Source organism: Rutidosis leptorrhynchoides, chromosome 4, assembly GCF_046630445.1.
Source record: "Rutidosis leptorrhynchoides isolate AG116_Rl617_1_P2 chromosome 4, CSIRO_AGI_Rlap_v1, whole genome shotgun sequence".
Classification (NCBI taxonomy): domain Eukaryota; kingdom Viridiplantae; phylum Streptophyta; class Magnoliopsida; order Asterales; family Asteraceae; genus Rutidosis; species Rutidosis leptorrhynchoides.
Window position 1 is genome coordinate 588,237,461 of NC_092336.1, and position 13,955 is coordinate 588,251,415.

Below are 13,955 nucleotides of genomic sequence, written 5' to 3' on the forward strand. Positions count from 1 at the left end.
TCATCACAAAATCACAAGAAACGAGTTAAAGCATATGGATTAAAACCTTAAATCCAAAAATAATCATATTGAGCAACAATATCTCGAAAATAAAAAAGGAAAAGAAAAGAAAGAGATAGATAAATCATACCTTGGAGCGGGTTTGAGGAGAAATTGGTGGCGAAAGCTAAAACAATGAAGAAACCTTCTAATTTTGTTGAAAATCGTCGGTGTGCTTCAGAGGAATTTTGTGGGTTTTAGTTTCTAAAAAGTGAAGTAGCAGAAGGCACTGAAGGGGATTTGATTCCAGTTCTTTTCCCGACGACCCTTTCCCGACGACAAGTCGTCTGGATAGGAAATTTAATGAATTGAATTTCGTTGACCGGGTATCTGGAGGGAAACGAAAATTACCAGGAGGGAAACGAAAATTTATTGTACCTTCTATCCAGACGACATGTCGTCGGGATAGGTCGGTCAACAAAAAACTACAAAAAGTCTGACAAAGAAGTGAATTTTTTGTTGTTTTGCGGTATTAATCCAGACGACACATGTCGTCGGGAAAAGTGTCGTCGGGAATGTTCACTTTTCTTGTAGTGAATTCGTTCGATCTTTATGATCAAGTTATATGTGTTTATATATTGTCGCAAAATAAATAAAATTATATATGAAGAATATTGTGATGGTTATTATTTGAGTGTGGCCAATTGTACTTTGTGTTGGATATATTTATTTTAATCCTTCATTTTACATTTATAAGAAAAAAGATTAAGGTAACCTTTAATAATGTACGGTTTAACCTTTTAACTTCTATTTGTTTTTTTATCTAACAACAAAAAATGCATTTTGAATATATACGATATTTCATAAAATTATTTTAATTCAACTTTTTTCGATTTTTTTTTTGAACCCGCCTAAATCAAATTATGGATTCGGCATTGATAAATACTTATGCAAAGAGAAAGATTGATTCCTGCCTTCCTGGTTATAAATAAATACGCATCACCGACAACATTTCTCTATAATACTCGTTAACATTTCTCTATAAGGAAATATTCAAATATATTATAAAGATAGATTCCGTTAATAAAGGAATATTGATATTGATTCATGAATCTCGTTATAAAGAAATATTTCCCTGTTGTTGAAAACAATGCAAAGAGAAAGATTGATTTTTTTTTTTTTTTTGGGGGTAAACAGAAAGATTGATCGTTGATTCTTGGTTAACTTGAAATATAACGCATACAATATATAGTTGGGTATTATAAAAACAAAAGTTTGGTTTTATCAATTATTAATATACTATGTTCTATATATACCTAAATTTCTAATTATAGTAAATCTTAACTCACACACACACACACACTTTTTGAGTTGAATAGTAAAATGATATTTAATTTGCTCTATTATTGATCATTGGATTTTGGCCATATGTTACCATAGATCAAAACTTAAGAAGTAACTAGGCTTTGATACTTCCCATGAAAACTTGCACAGTTGCATCTATTTTGACAAACTTCCCACAAGCATTAGATTTCTATCTGAAATTTATACACATATCAAACAAATTTCTCAGTTTTAAGTTGTCCATGTAAACATCATTAATTGCTATACAATCCTTGAAACATGCGAAGTCTTGTTTATGATTCATCAAAACTAGAAGGAAAACAAAAAGGAATTTCAAGAAGTTCACCCAAAAGGATTATATAAGCTTAGGTGCATCCATGTTACAAAACCATGGATTCCCCACTCCATCAAGCACCATACATGCTTAATTTTTCCACTTCCACAACAAATCCATAAAAACTTCATAGATACCACAACAATATCCACATACTAACAAGGAAAAAAAACAAGAAAATTATAAAAAATAACAACAGCCTGTCAGCCTTTTCAGTTATCAACGTTTTACGAAAAGCCACTGACATTCGTCTTTCATACAAATCATTCCACGCCAAGGCCTTTAACTTCTATTAGTCCCGACAGTTTCAATTTCTGGTTTTCGTTCCTCTGAAACAAAATCAGAACTATCATCATCTGCAACTGATACTTCATCACTGTTGTAATTAGCACCGTGTGGAGCAATAAACAACTCATCATTCTCTAAATCCGCAAGCTTCACTTTCGATTCTCCCTTTAACAACTCAACCACTTCAAGAATCGTCGGTCTTTTTTCAGGTTGACTTCGAGCACAAGTAAGCCCAACAAGAGTGACCCGTTTCATCTCTTCAACAGAATAATCCCCGTTCAATTTTGGATCCGCAATTTCGTTAAACTTTTTTTGACACACCAATGGCAAAGCCCACTCTGTAATTGACCTTCTTGTTGTTGAATCTATTTTTTCAATTGGTTTCTTGCCACTAGCTAACTCAAGTAAAAGTATACCAAAACTGTAAACATCACAACTTTCGGACGCTTTTCCAAGCATCGCGTATTCTGGCGCTAGGTACCCGAGTGTGCCCTTGACCCTAGTGGTCACATGGGTTGCACCATCTGGGATTAGCTTTGCAAACCCGAAATCAGCCACTTGGGCATTAAAATCTGCATCTAGCAACACGTTGCTCGCTTTGATATCTCTGTGTATTATGTGTGGTGCAGCATGATGATGCAAATAGCTGGATTTGATCATTAATAAATCAAAATGTCACATATCATATCATCATTATCATTAAAAAAAATATCACGAATGGTCCCTGTTGTTTGTATCGGATTACCTCCTTGTGCTTTTTTCCCGTCAAGGATGGTCTCTGTGATTTGCATTTGAATCACCGGTGGTCACCGTTGTTTACATTCATTCGTCAAGGATGGTCCATGTGGTTTGCACCAAATGGACCATCGGTGATTCAAATGCAAACCACAGTCATCCATGACGAAAGGAAAGTACAGGAATCACAGGTTATTCCCGATACAAACCATATGTACCATCTGTGATATTTTGTCTTATCATTATAGAAAATTATATTGAAATTAAAATATTAATTGACGAATTATGATTGAAATGTGCTTACACGATTCCTTCCGCAGAACCGAGAGCTATATTCATCCGTCGATTCCAAGACAGTTGGCTTTCAGCAGAGTGTTGACCATGAAGATGTGAGAGTAAACTGAGATTAGGCATGTAATCATACACAATTAAACGTTCTTGGCCTTCTGCACAATAGCCACGTAAACTGAGTAGATTCTTGTGTCTAACTCGTGCGAGTATTTCAACCTCAACAGCAAACTCCATCTCTGCTTTGTTGCTGTAAACTTTTAATCTCTTAACTGCAATCTGCATACACACATGATAAAAAGACTGTTTGATCAATAAATTCTTTTGTGCTATGTGTGTGAGTCTTTTGAGGTTCAAAAAGAAATGTCACATTTAATTTAACTGTTAACGCCCAAATCAAACTCAATATCCAACACCAACATCATACAATTACATCTTTGATAAGACGAAGGCTGATAATATTCTCACACATTATAGACATATTTAGAACCAAAGTAAATCAAATATATGCATCTTAAAGAAAAATAACAATTTAATTAATCGAACAGGAAATCGTTTAAGATAGAGATCAAGGCAAATTACTTGAGATCCATCCCAAAGCTGTCCCCAATAAACACTACCAAAACCACCTTCACCAAGCTTATTATCATAATTAAAATTGTTGGTAGCAGCATGCAATTCCTTTAATGAAAATATCCTCCATGTTGACTGTTTCTTGCTCTGTTTCCTGCAATTTCAAAAATACATACAATTGCATATATTTATCATCATTTCAAAAACCCTAACTTGCACAATGAAAAGTCAAAATTATGCAGCTGCTAAAAAAGTCAACATCACATCATTAATCAACGAAATAAGCAAATTAATTACAAATTAAACAGTTTATGTGCCTAATTAGCTTAATTAAAACCCTAACTAAGCAAAAGTCAATGGTAGCCAGAGAAATTAGCTTCCATAATAACGAAATTAGACATAATTCAATCGATTAAACAGTGATTTAGAGTCAAACATACCGATTGAATCCACCACCGCAACAAAACATCGACCGGAAATCCATAATCCGATAATTTACAAAAGCACGTAATCTCGATTAATATATATATATATATATATATATATATATATATATATATATATATATATATCAATTAAATACCACTAGTAGTGTATAATCGAACTACAAAAACGGTATTTACAGTTGAATAACCAATGAGAAGGTGACAATTTGTAGAGAGAGAAAGAAAGAATGGGGGATTTATGGTGTGAGTTATGAAATCAGAACAGGGGTTTCATTTCACCATCAAAATAGTTTTGTATGACCTTTTCTAGTTGGTGGGGTTAGTGGGGTCTTATGCTTTTATTTTTTATTTAGGATTTTTGGCTTTTCCAGTACATAATACGGAGTAATAATTGTGCAATCACCCTTTTGGTAAAATAATAATAAAAGAAACATAATAATTCACGATAAAAAGTTGACTTGGAATGCCTTTGTCCAATTAACTCACTTTAACGTGTTTTCTAATTTACAAGACCTTGGTAATTGTGAGAAAAAATATTTTTTTATGTGTACTCAAACCATGACGTATTATTTTTAGAAAGACTGATTGCCACAACCGCGAAACATCAATAATTTATAAAAAATACTGAAAAAAATTAAATGATACCAACTATAATAATATATTTTTTCAAAAAACTGAACACACTCATTATTTTATTAAATCTAACTTTTTAAAATATCTCAAAACATATTACGAAGTAATATACTTAAAATTAAAACACTACACAAATTATAAAAATCAAACAACTACTCCGTATTATATTAAGAACAACCTAAGAAAATTAACACATCTAAAACTAAATAATTGAGTAAAAAAAATTATTAACCCAGTATAAAATAGTAGATTGATTGAAATTAAAATTTAAGAATTATAAATAAATAAAAATAAAATAAAACTCATAGTTATATGGAGTAGTAAACATAGCAGTGGGCAAAAACCACTTTAGATAAAATCATCATGGCCCACCGATAATCTGTAACTTCCGTCATTTAACTTCTATATCAGGACGAAAATACAATTTTGCTTGAAAAAGACGACTTTTGACGGATCCATGCCTATGGCTTCTTTCATGATTAAAAAATGACGGAGGAAAACGATGATGCGTTGGTTGTGGTCTAAGGGCATTACAATGGGATAGGATGTATCCAAATCACAGTTGATTAGAAAATGAGATTTAAATTTCTAAGGTTTTGTGTATTTGTGTATGATGTATAATTTGGTGAATTTTTATTTTGTCCCCTTCTATTGGTGAACAAAACCAATATACACCAACCTAGTTATAAATATTAAATAGACTTGTATATGCTGTATATATGCACATACTTATTTATGAAAGGTATTATGTGATAAAATCTTAGCCACTGTTAATCAAGTGTGAGAGTGTAAGTTGTTTAGTCTGTTGTATTTTGAAAAACATATGATAAATTAATTTTAAGGGATTGTATTAAACATGACATTTGGTTTTATTGAATTAAGACTACTCAATTCTTTATTTTATGTTTTTTAGAAGGCAATAAGAATATTATTTATAAAAATTGGAAGCAAATTATACAAATGCAAAACCAAACTCGGAGGAGCTAAACACATACCACAGCTCGCGGCACTACATGATAAAATAGAAAATAAGGACTAAAAACTTATTTAACGCAAAATACACCAGTTTGGAAGAATACTCGAACAACACAATCGTGACTGAAACTGATACTTAGAGGGCGTGCAAAGTATCCAAACACTTATGCTAAAAAATGATCGTGGATTCAAAAGTCAAACTAGCCAATCGAGTCTTATTTGTTCTACCCTCTCAGAAATCTACTCGAAGCTAGCTATTTGGATTTGCTTTTATTATTTTGTTGAGATTGTAACATTGCTATACTCATTTATTTACCTTTAATATCTATTTAATATTTTATAATAGTACTGAAATTTAATTTTCACATATTCAGATACAAATACTTACATAATAACATGATTTATCATTTTCAAAAAACGTTAACAGAATTCAGATTTATATATATGAATCAAATGATATTTGAACTGCATGTTGATTATTATTACTACAGAATATAATATTATTCCACTACAGATAATATTATTATATTATATATAGTATCAATTGGAAAACAAAAGAAGACAAAAAAATGGCACTATTCATTTGAAATTTTTTGACAATTTTGTCACCTTACACCTCCGGTTTTTACATTATGTTAAATTTCACCCCTTTTGACTACCTTTTTAACTTTGACCAACCCTCTAATTTTAAGGGATATATGTTAAACAAACTATAACTATTCATTTGAAACTTTTTTGCAATTTTGTCACATTACACCCCGATTTTTATATTATGTTAAATTTTACCCCGTGACTACCTTTTTAACTTTGACCAACCCTCTAATTTTAAGGGATATATGTTAAACAAACTATAAATTTATTAGAATGAATATGTAGATTAGTTGGTAAGGATGTTTGTTGAAATTTGAAGGGACGTAGGTTTGAAACTTGAAGTTGGCTTTTTTATTTTATTTTTTTTTTCTTCCTTTCAGACTAGCGATCTTGGGCCCAGCGAAGCGGGCCGACCCGAATACTTGTTTGCTTCAATGTAAGTTTTATTTTAAAAAAGAGAGAGTATGTTACCGGAAGACAAAAAAGAACACATGCTTGCCATTAATGAATATTAGGTACGCCAAACCATCTTTTACCAGTCATTTGTAGTTACATCTGTATTATTATATCACTGATAAATGATAAATGCTTGCTTGATAGTACATCTTAGCTTAAATAATACAAATTGTAACTAACTTTAATTATATACTTTAAAACTATATTAATGTATAACTAACTTCAATATCTTAATCATCCTGATCACCTGATGCATGTACATGTGAATCAGACTCAATTTCACCAGCACGATACAATGATTGCAAATGAAAAATATTGACAAACTGGGTATATTTCAAGAAAGTTTATGGTATTTTAGACATTCATTCGGGTAATAATATATCCATTCATTAAATTGATAGATCCACTCAAAATACCTAATATATTCTTAAATGATGTATTGCACAATCTTTATGTTGAAAGTTATTTGAGGGTATTACTAAAAGATTGTATGAAATAAGTGAGTTTGGAAATATCACTTCTCAATTCATAATACAGACTGTCAGGCAAAACTTCAATATAATGGCTTCGATATAATGGCTTGACGAAATCACCTTTTTTTGGATCCAAAATCGAAACAGTTGGGTTCGAATTTTGCGAAACGTGATCTGGTAAAACAGTGTCTACTTCTTAAATCAAATGATGAGTTTGTGGGCTGTAGATAAGGTTGAAAAAGACGCGAAACGTGGTCGAGACAGTCGGGAACTTAAAACGTCAAGACGGGGTCAAGACGTTCGAGACGGACGTTGACTGACGTTGACTTTTATATCTATAAAATATCTACACACACACACATATTAAAGCAAAAAACTTTCATTGACCAGTTTGTACCTATAACCGCTATTATCCTTAATATAATACAAAAAAATAACACTAAACTAGGTCAATTTTGATCGATTTGACCGAATTTTGACCCATTTTTTGACTTTTGACCGGCGTTAACCCGATCTTTCCAGAATTTGACCAGACTTTTGACCGTTGACCGACTTATTAGACGACGAGACGAGGTAGAGACGGGCTAGTCACCAAAACGTCGCAACAGGCGTCGCAACGAACGCGACGGACGTCGTTTACAACACTCGATGTAGATGACAGTGGGCCGGAAATTGGGTTACCTTCAGCAGAATGGCTAATCAAATGGCTCATGTCATCATAATATAGGTAATAGGTAACAGTGTAACACTTCCCATCTCATCTCATTTGGGGGTTCTTAATTTGTTATCGCGTTCTTAAATTGATTTTTTGATTATTACATTTACAAATAAAAAATAATTGAATTTTGATGTTTGGAAATTAAATAAACAAAATTGATTCTTCACGTTTTTCACCCTTAAAATAAAAAAATAATAATAATCTAGAAGTGGGTAGTGAGCAATGACGATTCTACTTGAGAATTCATGGAGTCCGAATGTCCGATGACCACTAGATTTGACTATAGGACCTCGTATATTTTTAGAATTTATAATTTTATTTTAGTGTTATATTAGTATGGAAAAAAAATTTAAACTTCATTGAATTTTGATTCTGTATTGGTCAATTAGTGAGTTGATGTGTGAAAACGCAATTCCCAAAAACAAATTCGCGCCATCTAAATTACCAGCCTACCCCTCTAATCTCATACACATGGAAAAGTAACTGCATCTAAAATGTTATCTTGTTTAACATTCAAAAATAAAAGTTACTTGAGTTATATACAGAAAGTGAAGTAAAACAAATTGTAGCTCTATAACTTAACTCCATAAAGAGTTATAGAAATCAAGTTCTGGGAGGGAAACTCATTTTTTGAATATTAGTTGGGGTTGGTAACTTCACATCATTGGCCAGACCGATAATCTCAAGAAAACGGATCATATACCATGTCATATCGATCTGCCACCATTCTAACCCGTGTCTTGCCGATTATTCGAACGCATGATGGTTGTTATGCCAACCTTCTCCAAATGCTAAAATTCCTACCCACCTGCATTACCAAGTTTAAAGGTCATATCAATGGCATATGACACTACACAGGTTGAACAATAAAATTAAATAAATAAATGAAAATTTGTTCAAGATGGAGGTTTTCACTTACCAATTGTTACGAGATAAATCACCTGTGTCCTATGCTTGTTTTCCCCATACATGACAAGCTGAGTTCACTAGCCAAGTGATGTGGTACACCCATACTATCCTTACCCCCTGAAATGTTTATGTTTCATCATAAAACTCTGACTACTAAAAGTTATATGCTAGTTTTGATCAAGTACTATGGTGAAAACTGAAAAGTGCTACTCTGTTGTTAAACTCCGATTTATAAATTATAAGTAATATATATGAAGCTTTGTCTTAAAACCAGATACAATTTAATTATTTGTAACTAACAGCTTTTGTAGCATCATTTAAGTTTATTTAGCTTGCGCTGTTCGACTTTAGACTATGCAGAATTAGAAAGCACGTTATGCAAGTATACGCGTTATATGTACATGATGCAGTTTCCTTTTGCACTGAAGGTAAATTAGGCTGGATTTAACTTTAGTAGAAGCATAAATTGTCATACCATTCCCCATACGATAAATGGAAATCCCCCAAGTGCATACAGAAGAATGGCGAGTGCAATCGGATGTATGACATAAGTTGTTCGGAGAAACCTATAAAATGATTGTTTCTCCAAATCCGCAACATTGTTAGGTTCTCCACACTACAACAAAACGCTTAATACATATAATAAATATACTCTGTATTAAGGAGTAGTAATTAGTAATGGTAATCTGTAAAAAAACTCTAAAAAAATCGTATACCTTTTCTGTAATTTTTTTGGTATCAAACAACCAACTCATGTGACTAAACCAGAAACCTTCAATTGGGCTATGTGGATCTCTGTGTGAGTCACAATACTGATGATGATACCTATGTGTGCTCACCCAATCTATTGGACTCCCCTTAAAAATACACAATTTGATAATTCAGTACAAAAATTGACAATTAATGTATTCTTTTAGGAATTATGAGTCCCAAACAAGAACCATATAAGCACAAGTTATACCTGAAGAGCATGAACCCCACAATACGCAAAGGCGTATTCAAGCCATTTGGGTAACTTAAAGCTTTTATGTGATAAATTCCTATGAAATGAAAGTGTAATACCCAAAAGCCCAGTCACCAAATACAACCAAAACGCGACCCATAACGCTCCCCAACTAAATGTAAAAGGAGCAAAACCACACAACAAATGCATAACCGCCACTACTCCTGCTATCACAATGTCCTTAACATTCCATTTCCTTTGTTGATCAACCACCACATCTGACAGCACAACTTTTTCCTGCTCAAAACTTTCTGCAGCGGCCGCATTCGCAACTTGTAATGCACGTCTTTTATGGTGGCAGTTGGTAGTTACAGCACAAAATGTTGTGCGTAAACAACGCGAATGGTTATTGTAGATGTGAGGAGGTGTGAAATTGTGGTGGTGACTTTGAAATATTGGAAAAGATTTGGTAGTAGAAAGTGGTGCTATTAAAGCCATTGGTGGTGGTTATGAATTATAATTTCTGAAATCTATTTATCTGTATATATATGTATGTAAATTGTAAAGATATGATTGTGTTTTTTATTTTATTTGTTTATCATGAACATGAATAAGACAGTTATGAAAGTACAAAAGACTGCAAATCTTAACTTGATTGGCAAATTATATATGTAAGGATTATGAATTCCACGCGGTGAAGCGATAAGGTTGTGATGTATTAGCCTAAGTTGTTGCACACCATTTGTGAGGATGTCTACAACAGGTGTTTCTTAAAAATCTGCTAGAAAACAATGAATGGTGGTCCTCATAGTACTCTAATATAGTTTAGTGAAACCAAGTGGTGGCTTGGTGGTAAGATGCTTGGAAAGTTACAAATTGACCCAAGTTCAATCCCCACCTACTACACTTTGGAGGGTCTGACTTTAAAAAAAAAAAAAAATATAGTTTAGTGTGTTTCATGTGTTTAGGGAGTGTTTGACAATGGAGCTTTGGTTTATGTTAGTGGAATTTAAACTTTTATTTCTAACCCAACTATAGAACAAAGAAGCTCGTTGAAACAACTTTTTAAATATTCTAAATGATAAATTATATAATAATTATCCTTTATATTATTTTACAGTTTTTAATCAATTTACTCTAATCCACGGCCCGAAAGAGTTTTCTTTATTAAAATTTACAGGTACAATTTACATGTTATATATGGGGTATATATATATATAACATAAAACGAGTTAGAATCGCATTGCAACGAGGAGTCCTAAACAAAATCCAATTCTGGCCGCCCAGCTTCAATTCCGCGATCGCGAAATTTTATGCCCCGTCTTCTTGCGATTGCGAGGTGATGGTCGAGCATAATTTCCAGTCGCGAGAAAAATTCTCCCACTCGCAAAATTCTCCCGCTGCACCATTTTTCGATTTGTTTAACTCGACTTTGCACTCCAACACGTCCGGTATCCCAGCTTCCTACATGGCTACCCGTATCGCCGACAAGAAACACTTGAGAAAGATAAGATAGTTTTATAAGTAACTCATTCGTCATGGGCATTCAACACAGAATCTGAAAACACAAGTCTCAAAATATGTAAGCCCCCCTTATGCGAAAAGTTTGTTTTGTGTGCCACATCAGCACCACTCACGTAACAAACTTTTTCGCCTCTAGCTACTCATTTTACCATCTTTTAATTTCACTCACTCGCGTAACAAACTTTTTCGCCTCTAGCTACTCATGTTACCATCTTTTAATTTCACTCACCATAAACTTACTCCACATAAATCACCTCTCATATTCAAGTTCACAAACGTCGCTCAAATTCTGATCAACCTTAATCGGAATTTACCACTTCGCCGTTAATTATCATCGACAAAGCAATTAGCCACCGATTATTTACCACCTCGCGGATTTAAATATCGATTGGGTTTGCACCTCTATAGGCGAGTAAATAATTGGATTAACCTTTACGTACGTCCTAATTACAAACCTAAAATCCTTACAAACTAATGTATGGATAAAATTGGTAGACATAAAGAAATTTCAAGTTTGTCACACCTTCACCGTGGAAATTTATTTAACTAATTACAATTACGTGTTTGTTAATCTAGGTAAAATTTGCATGACTTTGCATTTACCCATGAGAATAGCTCATCTCATCTCATTCAGAATCAAAATATCATATCATAATGAAGCTAATAAAACAAATCATACAAATGAAACTACATAGATCAAAACTACCAATGGTGTTGTCAACTCCACAATTTACCACCAAGTTATTTCCAAAACTTCACTCAACATGTGCACCATCTCACCCTTATTCCAAAAACAAGCTAGTTTTACACACAAGAACAAGTATCATTATCACCCACAAGAACTATATAAGATTCCCATTACAAATGGTCAATGTGACACCCGAAAATGGTATACAAGGAAGTGTTATAATTTTGGATGATGCGGTGGTTAAGCGACCGAAAGAAACTTATCGCGGTAAGAAATGGAAAGACTTGGACTTGGTGACAGTTGGAGCAGTTTTGGGTATGCATTTGTTATGTGGCTTTGCTCCATTTACCTTCACTTGGGAAGCTTTAAAGGTTGCAGTTGGTTTGGATCTCATGATTCGCCTTCTTGGAGTTAATTTTTCGTACCATAGACATCTATCACATAGAAGTTTCAAGATCCCAAAATGGCTTGAATATACATTTGCTTATTGTGGGGTTCAATCTCTTCAGGTGAACCAGATGTGTAATAGTGTAATCGATTATAAGAACAGTTATTATAGAATGATTTAACGGGCCAAGCCCATACACTAACATAATTACTATGGGCCTAACATAAATACATTGGCCTAGTGATAATAATAGTAGTCCGCTAACAGAAATGGACTGTTAATATTTGAATCTTTAATTATTTATGTAGGGGAACCCGATAGATTGGGTGAGAATACATCGATATCATCATCAGTATTGTGATACAGAGAGAGACCCACATACACCGATCAAAGGATTTTGGTTTAGTCATATGACTTGGATGTTTGATACCGAAAACATTACAAAAAATATGGTACTGTTTTTTTTTTTTTCTATAATTACTAATGCCAAAATACTTTTTACCTTAATGTTCTTGATAATGTAGCGTGAAGGGCCGAATAATGTCAAGGATTTGGAGAAACAATCATTTTATAGGTTTATGAGAAGGACGTATATCGCACATCCTATAGCACTCGCTCTTCTTCTATATACATTTGGAGGTCTACCCTTCATTGTTTGGGGAATGGTATAATTTAATTGCTATCAAACTTGAAGTTATTATGATAAACTCACGTTATAAACTTAAACTTAAAAAAATAAAAAATATATATTTTAAAACAGGGGGTGAGGACAGTGTGGGGGTATCACATTACATGGCTAGTGAACTCAGTTTGTCATGGATGGGGAGATCAAGCATGGAACACACAAGATGTTTCTCTTAACAATCGGTAACCCAAAAACAGTCCCAACTACATCTTTACCTGCGCTATATTGTATTCCATTATAAGAATAACTAATAATCCTCGATATACATTAGGTGGGTTGGGATAATAGGATTTGGAGATGGATGGCACAACAATCATCACGCGTTTAGTTACTCGGCAAGACACGGTCTAGAATGGTGGCAAATCGATGTTACGTGGTATTTGATTCGTTTTCTTGAGATAATTGGGGTGGCTTCTAATGTTAAATTGCCAACTCCAAGTGATATTCAAAGAAGAACAATTACTAATAGAACTCTGTAATGTTACTGTAGTTTAAAATTACCTGCATTATATTTCATCGCGTTGTAACTTTTAAGACGTAAGAAGTTCTCTAACATATATGTCACGGCATTGTATTTTTAAGAATCTAAAATAGCAAATTGAATAAATCTTTTGTTTAATAACGCTGTTGTGGGTCCATTTCGAAACCCCAAATTTATACTAGTTCCCCTTTTGCTCTGTATATGGACTTGGATCGGGCCAGTGAAGAGCAGGCTACCCTCTTTGGGTCTTGAATGAATCGGGCAGAATCAAGTTTGACTATTAAAAAAAATGTGTACGTTTTAATCAAAAGCTAAACTATATACACGACTCGTATACAATTCTAGTAAAGTACTATATGCACACGTTTTAAGAGATACAAATAATATTGAACTGCTAGTAAAGTAGTAGATTAAGCAACATCAATAGACGTAACCGTGTTAGATGCACTATTAAAACTATATTAATGGGTCATGTTATGATGCGGGTGACAAACATAATGATTA

General features: G+C 33.3%; 2 protein-coding genes and 1 pseudogene across 2 annotated transcripts; 1 reads left to right on the forward strand and 2 right to left on the reverse strand.

Moving 5' to 3' along the window:
* Positions 1–1,601: 1,601 nt before the first annotated feature.
* On the reverse strand, positions 1,602–4,133 carry LOC139845579 (PTI1-like tyrosine-protein kinase At3g15890). The gene is made up of 5 exons (XM_071835842.1): positions 4,115–4,133; positions 3,982–4,084; positions 3,551–3,695; positions 2,985–3,247; positions 1,602–2,591 (listed from the first exon to the last, which is right to left on the reverse strand). The coding sequence occupies exons 2-5, from the start codon at positions 4,023–4,025 to the stop codon at positions 1,940–1,942; spliced, it is 1,104 nt and encodes a 367-aa protein (XP_071691943.1). The 5' UTR covers positions 4,026–4,084; positions 4,115–4,133; the 3' UTR covers positions 1,602–1,939.
* A 4,149-nt stretch (positions 4,134–8,282) lies between these two features.
* LOC139845580 (palmitoyl-monogalactosyldiacylglycerol delta-7 desaturase, chloroplastic-like) lies at positions 8,283–10,199 on the reverse strand (annotated as a pseudogene).
* A 1,718-nt stretch (positions 10,200–11,917) lies between these two features.
* On the forward strand, positions 11,918–13,449 carry LOC139842897 (palmitoyl-monogalactosyldiacylglycerol delta-7 desaturase, chloroplastic-like). The gene is made up of 5 exons (XM_071832994.1): positions 11,918–12,406; positions 12,594–12,737; positions 12,810–12,950; positions 13,046–13,152; positions 13,242–13,449. Exons 1-5 carry the CDS (start codon positions 11,918–11,920, stop codon positions 13,447–13,449), a joined length of 1,089 nt encoding a protein of 362 aa, XP_071689095.1.
* The last annotated feature ends 506 nt before the right edge of the window (positions 13,450–13,955 follow it).